Source organism: Tyto alba, unplaced genomic scaffold (assembly GCF_018691265.1).
Source record: "Tyto alba isolate M040663 unplaced genomic scaffold, T.alba_DEE_v4.0 Super-Scaffold_17, whole genome shotgun sequence".
Taxonomy (NCBI): Eukaryota; Metazoa; Chordata; class Aves; order Strigiformes; family Tytonidae; genus Tyto; species Tyto alba.
The window spans coordinates 13,600,364-13,612,451 of record NW_024881279.1 but is presented as its reverse complement, the minus strand read 5'-3'; the positions used below and the strand labels follow the sequence as shown (position 1 = coordinate 13,612,451).

The 12,088-nt window shown below is 64.2% G+C and overlaps 1 protein-coding gene across 3 annotated transcripts; it reads right to left on the bottom strand.

The window, feature by feature from the left end:
• Nucleotides 1-740: 740 nt before the first annotated feature.
• Nucleotides 741-11,591, bottom strand: LOC122153260. Of its 3 annotated transcripts, none has more exons than XM_042790490.1 (2): nt 11,537-11,591; nt 741-3,021 (listed from the first exon to the last, which is right to left on the bottom strand). In XM_042790490.1, the coding sequence occupies exon 2, from the start codon at nt 2,930-2,932 to the stop codon at nt 1,664-1,666; it is 1,269 nt and encodes a 422-aa protein (XP_042646424.1). In that variant the 5' UTR covers nt 2,933-3,021; nt 11,537-11,591; the 3' UTR covers nt 741-1,663. The 3 variants fall into 3 exon arrangements, with proteins under 3 accessions (XP_042646424.1, XP_042646422.1, XP_042646423.1); XM_042790488.1 differs by lacking the exon at nt 11,537-11,591 and adding an exon at nt 11,344-11,496; XM_042790489.1 differs by lacking the exon at nt 11,537-11,591 and adding an exon at nt 4,093-4,160.
• Between the last annotated feature and the right edge of the window lie 497 nt (nt 11,592-12,088).

Below are 12,088 nucleotides of genomic sequence, written 5' to 3'. Positions count from 1 at the left end.
GAAACACCGGTGCGTGGGGAAGGAGGGGACACCGGCTGCTTCTCCGGTGACGTGAGGACAGCTGTGCTGCTGCGTGGGGGGAGGGTGCCCGGGGGGGTGCCAGGCAGCCCCAGCCCCTCCAGGACCTGCTCCAGGGCGGGCAGGGGTGGGCAGGAACAGGCAGGACGGGCAGCCCAGCCTGCCTGCTCTGCTCTGGGCAGCACTGCCGCCTGCCGCCCGCCCTGGCCTCCCCGCCGGCCGCCTGCCTGCGCCTGCCACCTTCTGCCGTCTGCAGGCAGGGGCCCGGGGCAGAACAGGCTTTGGGGCGGCAGCCCCCCTTCCCCACCCACCTGCAGCAGCCCCACCAGCTTTGCTGCTGCCGGGCGGGGGGTCAGGGCAGGTCAGCAAGCCGGGGGGGCTCCGGTGCCGGCAGGGATGTGATTAGTGTGGGGCAGATGTGAGTTCCCCGGGGAGGCTGCAGGGAGAGATCCCAGCTCCTGGCCGAGCAGCCGCTGCCCGGGATGCTCGCGCTGCCCAGGGACAGGGACGGGGCAGCAGTTCCCTTTGCAGGTGCACGGCAGGACCAGAAGCTTGGAAGGGGACGTTAAGGGAGGGGGGCATCACAAGAGGCAGAGAGCAGCCCCCCGGGGCTATGCTCCACAGGTGGCTCTTGTGCCTCTTTTCTGCCCCAAACTGCTGGCACCAGACCGGAGGCTCCCACCCTGCTCCCAGCCCCAAAGGACTGGCCAGGACAGAGTCACTCGGGAGTCGAGACCTTTATTGACCCCAGGGTGGCACGTGCGGCGCGGGATGTTGTGCAAGGCCGCCTGCCCATCAGCCACATCCTCTTGTGATCAGTGGTGACCCATGGGGACATCCATCACCCCCCGGCGTGGGGCAGTTGAGGCTGCCTGGGCTGGGTTGCCCACCTCCCCATGTTTGGGGTTAGCCAGGGGGCTCCCCCTCCCACTTGCAGCCCCCGCAATGGCCCCGTACCTCGGTCGCTGGCTCTTCCACAGGCTGTGGCTCCCCACGGGATGGGCCGTCTCCAGCCGCTGAGCCGTGGCCCCAAGAACAGTATTTCCAGGAATCCCCAACGTAGCGCCTAAGGGATTCCTGGGAAAACTGGACCCTGAGGGCACGGCGACCCGGGCTCTCTGCCAGCCCCGCGTGTCCTCGCTGCTGGCTGGGCTCCATGTGTGGCTGCTGGGGGGTGCTGCTGCCGCATCCCTGCTGTCCCCCCACTGCACAAAGCTCCCACATGTCTGTGCTCCCAGCACCAGGCAGGGGGTCCCAAGGAGACACAGGGGTCCCTCTGCTGCAAGGAGAAACCTTCCCACCCTCCTCTACCCCCTTGCTCTCTGCAGGAATCTGGAGCTTTGGGGTGAGCCCTTCCCCGTAGCCAGGGGTCAGCTCCCCTTGCGTCACTCGTTCCAGTGGGTGGGGGTCCCCAGGGGTCCCCAGGGTGCGCAGTTCCTCCCTTCCCGAGCTACAGTGCTTCATCTCAGACTCCCAATTGACCAGAGATGCAGCACTGCACCTTGGGCTGGGAGACATGGAGGAGCCCACGGTCACCCTCGCTGCGGCTGGCGTGCGTCCGTGGGTCATGCCGCACCAAGGCTGTGTGTCTGCGTCCCCCGGCCCAGCCCCAGCACGATGGCAGGACAGACCTGGGCTTGGTAGCTCAGCCTGGCCTCAGCTCTGCAGGGACAGACAGGGATAGGGTCACAGCGGGAGGAGTCTGCCTCTGGATCTGTGTACTCCCACCAAGAGCTGGTGAAGAGGAGGGTGAGAGGATGAGGGTGATGGGAGCCCCCAAGGGCCCAGGGCTGCCACTCAGCAGGGCCAGGACACCCCAGGATGGTTTGGGGCCGTGGCTATCACGCAGTGCACCCCTCCCTGCCCTCTGCCCCTTCCCCAGCCCAGGGGATGAGGAGTGTGCGAAAGCTCCTGCTGTCCCTCCCCACCCTTGTCCCCGTCCCAGTCCCCAACAGAGCAGAGCCTGCAGCTGGCCAGCACCTCGGCTTCCCAAGTCCAGACATTGGCCCGATCCGTTCCCAAGGCAGCAGGGCTGAGCCCAACCCTTCCCATGGGCAAGGACCGGCGGCTGCAGGAGGGCTGCTGCCCAGGCCTTCACCCTTGGGTCCAGATGGGCTTCAGCCACCCCCCCTCCCCCAAACAGGCGAGGCTCTTGGGCGGGGTGGGGGGAACAGGAGGAGAAGGAGGATGGAGGGAGCAGCCAAGCCCAAAAATGTCTTTCGCAGGCGAACACTAACATCCTGAGCAGAGCCGAAACGTGATAAACAGACCATCTATCACAACCGCGTTCTGCTGCCGGGCCCCGGCAGCTGCGGCGCTCCCAGCCGCCTGACGAGAAGCAGATGGTGCATCTCCGGCGTGAGCCCCTGCATCCGGCACCGGCCCCCCCGGCCGGGTGCACCCAGCTGGGAACCGGGGCAGAAACCGCCCTGTGCAATGTGCTGGGCTCCCCCCTCCGCTGCCCCCAGGTCTTGGTAGGAAAGAGAAGAGCCCTGTGGTGCCCCAGGTTTGCAGCATCCATCAGTCGGGAACGAGGTTTGGGAGCAGCCTTGGCCGGCGTGGGGTTATCTCCATACCAGCCACGGCCAGGCCAGCCCTGAGCTCCGGCCAAGTGTGGGAAGAGCCACAGGGACCCAGAGCCAGGAGAGGTGCCGCAGGGACCCTCCTCCCACCCTACACCTTTGCAGAGCCTCTGCCCCACCGCTGGCCCCGCTGGACAGTGTGCCCCGGCCCCATGTGCACCCCTGGCAAGGGGGCTGCCGTGCTCGAGGAGTGATGTGCGGCACTGCTTTGTGGGGCTGGGCAGCGGGGAACAGGGGCAGGTTTGCCTGCAGCGTGCGGCTGCCTGTGCCCAGGGAGAGGGCACGCAGCGGTGCCTGCACTGGCAGCGTGCTGGCATGCCTTCTCTGTCCATCTCTCGCCGCTGGCCATGTTTCTGGAGTTGTAGTCATCATGTGCTTTCGGCAGCTTCGATGTCCCAAGGGACTCCCGCGGCTGACAAGTCTGTAAGACACGGAGGATGGCAGTCAGCGTGGCGGTGCAGAGTGTGGACTGGTGTGGAGCCGCATCCCTTCCTGGGCAGCAGCTATGGGGTCCCCTTGGGTGCCCAGCACCCCACGGGACTGAGGACAGCAATGCCAACAGCTCTGTGCACACAAGAAACCCTACGACAGCCACTCAAAGGCCTCCCCTTGATTGCTCGAAGCCATGTGTGCCCAAAGCCTGAGGGCATGGGGCATGTTCCCCTCTCCCAGTGGTGGCTGGCAGGTCCCCAGGCACACAGGGAGCCCTGCGGTGGGGCCTGGGGATGGCCCCTGTCCTCTCCCTGCCACCATCCCAGCTTGGGTGGGAAAAGACAGGACAGAGTCTTCTCTGCCCCCACAGCGTGGGGCCTGGCGACCTCAACTGCCGTCCCCGGGGAGGTGGTGATGGGGGGGGGGAAGCTCCGAGAAAGGCTGCAGGAATGCGCTGGGCTGCGCATCTCGCCGGCTTGGAGGCAAAACATCTGCTGGGGCTTGCCCACCGCTGCCTGAGGGGAGGTCTCAGGGGGAGGGAGGCACCCCCATCCTCCCTCCAATGTCCCCATCTCATGTCCCCAAGATGGGGCAAAAAAGCCAGTGCTGCAAGGCCTGCCCCTTCCCCCTTGTGTCCACTCTCAGTTTTGTCCCGGTTTCCCATGGAAAGGAGGCTGCCACCAGCGTGCCATGCAGCCACCACCCTCTGCTCCCCAGCACTGATGTTGCTGCTGGGGGACCTCTGCGCTGGGGGACACCAGTGTTCCCCAAGCAGTGCCTGCCAGGAGGAGACCTATGGCCCCAGGTTGCTCATCCCCTCTCTTGTGTGGGTGCAAACATGCCGCTTGGCTTCAGAAGAAGAAACCAGAATAACAAATGGCTGGACTCACGGTCCTGCCGACACTAGGGCAGACCACCCACCGCCACCACATCCCCCAGCCGAGGCTTCCTGGAGGGGGTGCCCGGGGCACAGCATGCACGCCCAGGAAAGGCCCCCCGCCTCCTTCCTTGGTCACACCAGCACTGCTTGGCATTGCCCTTGCTCCTACCCGCTGCTCACCTCCAGCCTTCGCCTCTGCCGAGCCGCTTCCCCTGCTCGCCCGCCCTGCCGCCGCTGGCGGGTGCTGGGAGGATGGGAGCCGGCGGGTGAGTGCTCGGTGGCTGCGAGCTGCCTCCCCGGCGGCACTGGGCTGAGTCAGAGCTCGGCCCTCCCCGCGGTTACAACACAGTGCCCTTTCCCCTCTCCAGGCAGGCTGCCGCTGCAGGAAATGTCCTTTTTTTAATAGCAGTTGGGATTTGTTTCCTCCTTGAAATTCCCCAGCCTCGCGAGGCCAGACCTGGGCTTTTGAAGGAATTCTGAACCCCCCGGCCAGGAGGGCTCTGTTGTGAGTGGCTCCAGGCTGCCCCACTTTTGGAGGAGGACAGAAGGCACTGGGTGATGCTCAGCCCCACGTGGGTGCCCTATCCCCTCCTCCTGGCCCCCAAAATCCTGATCTCCACCACTGTCAGGGCTCCATCCCTGCCCCAGCGGAGCTTTGATCCAGCTCTGATCATCATCCCCCCAGGCAGCCCTGATGCCACCTCCCTCTGGCTGAGGGACTCATTGCTGGGTGGCACCACACAAGGTAAATGCTGCCCAAGGACCAACCCCCCCCCCCCCCCCCCCGGTGCCTCCCTTCCAGGGTGGTGAGGACTGGAATGCTGGAGGGGAACGTGCTCTTGCTGGAAGGACTCACTCAACTCTAGAAGTTTAAGGGACTGACCCCAGGGCAGCTTCTGCTGCCTGTTGGGTGTCCCTCGCGCAGGGATGCTGCTCGCTGTCGCTTTGCAGCACAAGCTGATGGCAGGACAGCCCCAACGCTCTTTCCCACCGGGGCCTTCCAGCTCTCCCAGCATCTCCATCCTGTCCCCCCCAGACCACAGTGGCCTCCACAGAGGAGAGGTGCCTCCTCTCTCCCTTCTTCCTTCCCTCCCTCACCAGCACTGGTATTAAATCAAAGGTTTATGAGAAAATGGAGGGGCCAAGAGAGATCCTAATCTGGTCGTAGGCTGATTAACCCCGAGTTCAGGCTGAGGTCCTGATGCTCAGCTATAAATAGCTCTGCCTTCCCTTTCCCATCCTCCCGCCGGGGCTGCAGCGTGCCTGCCCTTTTATGGTCAAAAAGGCAGATTTGGAGACCAAGCGGCCCCCATCTCCCATGTTGGGGGCGAGCCAAGGGGGCCCAGGGGGATGCTGTTCTTTCTTGCTGGGTTTTGCTGGGATAAATTATAATGCCAAGAACAAAGGAGCAGGTTTGGGCGGCTGAGAGCAAGGGATGGGTGCAGAGGGGAGAGCGCATCTGGTTTATGCTCCTTCATCTCAGGCAGGCAGCCCCTCTCCTGGTGCCAGAACGAGGGAGAAATCGCCTAATTTGGTGACTCCACAGAGAGCTGGGCTCCTCCACACCCCGCTTGAGGCACAGGGTGGTGGCACAGTGGGGACAGCGGGAGGGAGCCCAGGGACAGACAAGGCCTCTGCTACCTTTGGGCTGCAATCACAAGCTGACATCTCCCTGTTCGTCACCGCAGGGCAGGGGACCGACCCCACCATCCCTGCCTGGCCACCACTGCCCAGTCCTGTGCTGCCATGGAGAAACCCACTGGTTCCTGCAAAGCCACCAGTGCCGGCGCTGAGGTGAGGGACTGAAACCCTGCAGCAACGCTAGAGCCTGGTTTTGGGGTGAGAAAGGGCCTCCAGAGGGGCAGGAACAGCGGGACGGGGCTTCATGGCTTGAAGAAGCATAGCTGAGGAAGAGCCAAGGTACACAGCAGCCTGGTCATCACCTTTCCCATGGCCTTAGCTTTTTCCTGCTGCCCCCAGTTCACTGACCACCATCTCCCCATCCTTAGATGATTTTTTCCTCCTCCCAGAGCTGCCTCCCCCTCCATGGGGCAGCGCAGCCCTGGGCCCCCTCCCCAGCCCGTCGCTGGAAGGTGTTTTGGGGGTGTGGGGAGCCCACCAGTGAGGGCTGATGCCTGGTGTCCCCAGTGCTGGCCCTGGGGCACACGGAGCGTGGGAGCGGGTGCCGGCATCAGCCCTCCCGCTCTGTTTACACGTCACATTCCCAGTCCAGAGGAAGTGGTGCAGGGGTGAAGTCCCAGCGGGGACAGGCCATCACGTCACTGGCCTCCAGCCCTCGCTGGGAAGGGCTGGTGGGAACCCAGAGCACCGCAGGGAGAGCTCCCCGCCGACACGGTTCCCAAGCGATGTAGGGCTCCAGCATCCTCCTTGCTCCCCGGGCTCTGCTGCTCACCCTGCTCTCGCATGGCTCCCAGCTGGAGCTGGCCTGAGGAGCTGATGGAAGGGACACTCCTCAGCATGGCAGGCATACAGGAGCTCAAACAAGGCGAGCAAAAAGCCAGGAGCCGGAGCAGGCAGGGAGCATTGAGGCTCCCTCTCCTCCCAAGGAGGCACAGCTGTGGTGTGGCTGGAGCTCATTAAGCTGCCAGTGCTCTTGGCTGCTTATCTGGGCTTTATCACCTTATCTCTGCTCCAGCAAGGCAGAGGGGGAGTGAGGGGGTGTGTGCAGCATCGCCTGGACATGAGAGGAGCCCGGTTAGTAAATCACTTCCCCCCGCAGGCCCCAGCTTTCCCAGCCCTGCCTGCTGCCCACCCAGCCGAGCAGTAAAAGACGCTAAAAGAAAATACCCTAAATGGGTCGAGCTCCCAGCAAGCAGGAGATGAGATGTGGAAAAAGATTGAGCACAGGAGTTACATCAGGACTGATCCTCAGGCACCATGTCCCTACAGTGCCCGTGGAGCCGGGCTCCCCCACGCCGGCAGCCCCGCCGGCAGCACTGGCCAGGGAGCGCCCAGCTCGTGGGGCGAGTGGTGCAAATCCTCTGCTTGAGTGCGGCGGGGCTCGTGGGGGCTGGAGGTGGGGAATAATAAAAATGAAATTTAAAAAATAAAGTTGAAAAGGGAGGGGTGGGGAAAAGGAAGGGCAATTCTGCGGTGAGGGATCCCAGGTAAGAAGGCCCGGCTGGAAGAGAGAGACGTTGCCCTATGTGCCAGCGACCAGCAAGTCTGTCCCACAGTGAGCACCAGGGTGACCTGCTGTCCACCACCGAGCATCTGCCCCACGCGTGGCATGGCGGGTCCCACAGCCCTGGGCTCCGTCTGCTGCTGTCCCTTGTCCAAGGGAAGCTGTTCACCTCCCAGCAGAGCTCAGCCCAGAGAGAGGCAGTGCCTTCACCTCCCGGCCTCCTGTTGCCCCCCATGACAGGGATGTCCCTGCAGAGCAGGGGAGATGCATTCCCTCCCAGCCGCTGGCCAGCACCCACAGACCCTGCTGCCCCAGGGTGGGAAGCCTCCAGCATTGCCAGCATGTCCCACCTCCCTGCAGCTGCTGGGGAAGGGGCTTAACAGAACAGCCGCACCGCCACCGCAACACAGCATCAGCCAGGGCCAGGCCCCCCGAGGTTCACGGGGGGCATATTCCCGGGACAGACGGCACTGCCTGCTGCCTGGAGCAGGACAGTGTCCCTCAGGACTGGCCATGCCCCGGGCAGCCCCGCCGGCACGCTGCCTCCTGGCACGCCGACCATCTCCTACGGCTCCGGCACCGTGCGGCACCTGCTTCCCTGCTTCAGCGACAGCAGGACGGGGAAGATATCGTTGCTCAGCACTTCCTACCTCCACGTCTCACATCAAACACAGCCCGGGCTGCCTCTCACTCAGCCCGACCGCACACGTGTCTGTTCACCTGCCTCGCTGACAGCTGCACACAGTGTGCACCTAATGTGGGCACAAGGCTGGCCCTGGGGGCTTGCCAGCCCTCCAGAAGCCCCCTTCCCTATCCCTCAGGCAGTGTGACCATCTCCAGCACGTCCACCAGCAAAAAGCAGCTTAGTCCCTCACCTCCACCCAGCATCAGGAAGATGCTCGCTCGCAGCAGCCTGGCCCCTCTGCTTTGGCACTGCGATGGGCTCCCTCCCTGCTGCTCTGCAGAGGCCAGCTCTGCCCCAATACCGCTGCTTCTCCCTGCCCCAGTGCTGGCACAGCCTTGCATGGCCACATCAGCTCCATGCTCAGCTCTGCTGGCTGAACAGACTGAGTGTGCAGTGGGGATTTGGCTGCTGCTGCTGGGAAGTGTCCCTGTCCATCCCTGGGGCAGCCCAGGACACTCACCAGCCCCTTTCCCTGCCCAGGCTGGCATCACTGGGGTGTGAGACAGAAAAGCCTGGTCCCCCATGCAGGTAACCAAGTCCCTGGCTCCACATGGGGCCTGACTGCAGCCTCTGCCCTCTGTCTCCGTGACCGTGCCAGATGAGCCTGGGCCTCCACCTGCTGTCCCTGCCCTGAGCCAAAGGGATGGGGACCCCGAGACCCTGGGGGAGCACCAGCACATCCTGGCTGGTGACCCCCTTGATGTCTGGCAGGGGAGGAGGATGAGGCTCTACTCCCCCAAGCCCTCCCTGAGCCTGGCTGGTGGGTGCTGCCAGTGGGCAGACACTGCCCCAGCTCCCCCGGGACACCCCCAGAGCAGGACAGGCAGCACGTCCCCACTGCCCAGTGGGAGACCAGAACCAGACGTGGAGGCAGAGCTGAGACGAGCCCGGTGAATGCGCACAGTCCTGGGCAGGAAAAGGGGTTTCGGGGTTTAGGAGCAGCAAGTGCTCCCCCAGCACCCGCTGGTCTGCAGCCATGGGATGTGTGTTGGGCTCCATCCCCCCCCCGGCTGGAGCCTCCCCCCGTGCAGGATCTGCTCCCGGCCAAGGTCAATGGATGGTGAAATGGCTGCAGAGCTCAGATTTCCAGCCTCTTGCCTCATTGTTTCTGCTTAACACCGGCTCGCTCACAAACATAAATTTTGCTGCTTCTGCCCCGCAGATGTTAAGGTGCTGAAGCCACCCCGGGGAGCAGGCGGGGGTCCCCAGCCCAGCGCTCAGCCCCCTGCGCTGCTGGTGCTCCTGCCTGCCCGTGCCATGCCACTGCCACCACCTTTGCCAGGGCCCGGCGGTGACCGGCTGAGCGCAGTGCCCGCACGCCTGCCCACGGCTGGCAGGAGCCAAAACCTGCCAGGAGGTAAAGTGTGCCGTGGGCGGATGGTGTGGCTCGTCGTGGCCCTGTCTGCCAGGAGCCAGCCGCACCGCCGGGCCCTGGGCACTGGCTGCCCCCAGTTCAGCCCAAGGAGAGGAGAAGCAGTGGGATGCCAGGGATGAGCAAAGGCAGGTTTCACTGGGGGTGCAGAGGAACAAGCCTCGGAAAAGCCTGGTCAGGAACAAGGCTGGAAAAGGAGACCAAGAAAAGGAAGAAAAAAAAAAAAAAAAACAAAAAAACCAAAAAACCTTAATCATCTCCAGACTGCCTCTTGACAAGCGTGGAGGGAAATGCCACTCTATCCAGCAGCCACCCAGAGCTGCAGCCTGTCTAGACACAGCCTTCCCTGAATTCCTGCTGATAACTGCTTGGGAAATCTTTGGCGGAGGTGTCTGCCTGTATTTGTTGGAAATTAACTCCTCTTCCATCGGCCGGCAGCGGGGCCGCCATGGCGTTGCCCTTTGGCAGGGCACCCTGGCCAGTGCACGGAGGTTGGGGAGCCGGGGCAGACACAGGCAGGATAGTCTCACGCTGGGGACACCACTGCTGGGATGGGGACTCAGACCATGTTGCACCAGTGGCTCCCTGTCCCTGCGTGCACCATCCCAGTGCCGAGATGCTGCAACTTCCCTGGGAACAGCCAGCGGCAGCAGGAAGGAGACACAGCGGGATGGGGACAGACTAGGACCATGGTGGCAACAGCTGCCCTGAGAGGTTGCAGCACCCTGGTTACTGTCACTATCCCTTTGCAGAGGGACTGACAGCCCGTAGAGGAGCTTTCACCCCCAGGCGTGGCATCGCGCCCTGGCTGGACCTGCTGTTCTCATGCTGGACCCAAGTGACAGCTGGTGGTTGTCCCTGTGGTGGTGGGAGCTTCCCTGCAAAGGAAGGAGGCAGGGGGACATGGCAACTTGCTGCCACATGCCTGCCAGGCACAGTGTCCCCAGGTGACCCGCTGGGAGGGGACAGCCACTGCTGGTGCCCTGGGAGCAGAGGAACGGCACAGAGCCAGCCGTAATCCAGGCAAAGGCAGCACCGCATCCTGCGAGGGACGGACAGGGAGGAGGCACGACCTGGGGAGTCTCGGGGAGCCTTTGCAAGGCCTAAGCTCAAGGCTGTCTAGGAACAAGCTGTGTCTGTCCCCTCGCGCCATACGGGGCCGGCAGCCCTGCCATCGCCTGCTGCACGCCCTGTGCCCCCTCCACCAGCACCGTGGCCACCCCGGGGCTCAGCCGCTGGCTCTCACAGGGTGACCACGCTTGGCAGCCGCTGCTGCAACTCCAGGGAGGCTGAGGATGCAGCACCCATTCACCCAGTGAGTGATGGAGCCAGGGAAACGCCGGTGGCCGGGAGCACGCCAGCAGTGCCGGCTTAGGGGCCGCGGCCAGGGCGAGCAGAGCGAGGCAGCGGCACAGGCTGGGCTGGTGTTGGGGTCCCAAGAGCTGCTGCCCACGGGATGCACTCGGCCAGCGTGAGTGTGCTGGGTAGGGTGGCTTCAGCACCCTGCAAGCCTCCAGCGGTGAGCCGCGACCCCATCCCTTCCCCGGCCTGTTTTCCCCAAAAAGTGGCAGCAGCACGGCCGGCCAGAGGAGCTGAGCAAGCAGCCCATGGCCGCTGCTGCACAGAGAGCCTGCCTGCCCGGGCTTGCCTCCGGCTTCCCGTTTTTTCCATCCTAGACGTACACAGAACAGAAAGCAATTCCTCCCCCAGCCCCGGGAGGGCCCTTCCCTGCCTCCAAAAAGCTGAGTGAGCCCCAGCAAGCCCCTATCGCAGGGCCAGGATGGAGCTGTAGGGACAAATTTTGGGAGACCTGTTTGCTCAGGACCGCCTGGCCCTGAGGTGGCTCTGCCCACTCCTTGCCAGTGCTGTGCCCCGTGGGATTCCTTGCTGCCTGCCCTGTGACTGTGCTCCGCTCGCCTCCCTCCCACCTCGGGCACAGCATCCACGCACCTGGGTGGGGGCACCCCTGCCCGCTTCCCCACAGACGGCTGAGCTGAGCATCCCGTGGCTGGCAGAGGGGGATGCGGGGGGACCCGCTCTTTCCCCTGCCTCCTGCCTGCCCGTGCCCGTGCCCGGGCCAGGCACTGGGCAGAGCAGGAGCACCCACGCTGCCGGGGAGTCTCAGCACCAACCGCCTCTCATCCCCACTGCCCCATGCAGCCAGCTGCCCCACACACCCAGCATGCCCACCCATGCACTCACCCGCTCCCTCCATCCACGGGCACCTACCTGCCGCCCCACACCTGCGACGGGGCACCGCGGGGACGTGGGCACATGCCCGCCACCTCCTCCCGGCACATTATAACCCGCCACTGGGACCCCAGCGCTGCCAGCTGGGGTTTTTTAAGCGGCTGGCATGGGAGCCCTCGGCGAGAAACTCCTTCTAGGCTGCTCAGAAGCTGGAAAACCTTTTTCTTTTTACCTTATATGAGCTGCAGGAGGAGGCCAGGCTGCCGACGGGCACCGCTGTCAGGGGCGCCGAGGGGATCCATTGGCTGGGGTGCCGTCACGTGGCCCTGCCGCCGCGACCCGCCGCCGCGCAGCCGAGTGTTGCTTTTACCCCCTAAGGAAGGGCTGCTTGACAATTTTCATATTTCTTCTAAATTTGGAGATTTCAGACAATGCTGGGAGGCTTGGCTCGGGATGCCAGAGGCCCATGTGGAAGTCATTAAGTCGGAGAGGGGGAGCGAGGGAAGGACGGCTGGGGGGAGTGAGGGGGAGGAGAGCGGCCAGGGCTGCGCCGGCTGCCAGCGACGCGCCTGGGAACCCAGGCCATCCCGCCCGGAGAAAGTTGTTTGCAATAACTGACTTCCTCCCAGCCCCGGCACTGCGCACGGGGGGGACGCGCATCCCACTGCCGGTGGGGTGGGGGTCTGGTGGGGCAAGCTGGCCAAGGGGCCAGGGAGCCGGGGCTGGCGTCTGTCCCGACGGCTGGGAGAAGGAAGCGGAGATGCTCCCTGGCCCGGCTGGAGGT

Excerpts from the sequence above, each read along its gene's own strand:
- LOC122153260 (XM_042790490.1), bottom strand. The coding sequence starts at position 2,932 with ATGGACAGAGAAGGCATGCCAGCACGCTGCCAGTGCAGGCACCGCTGC.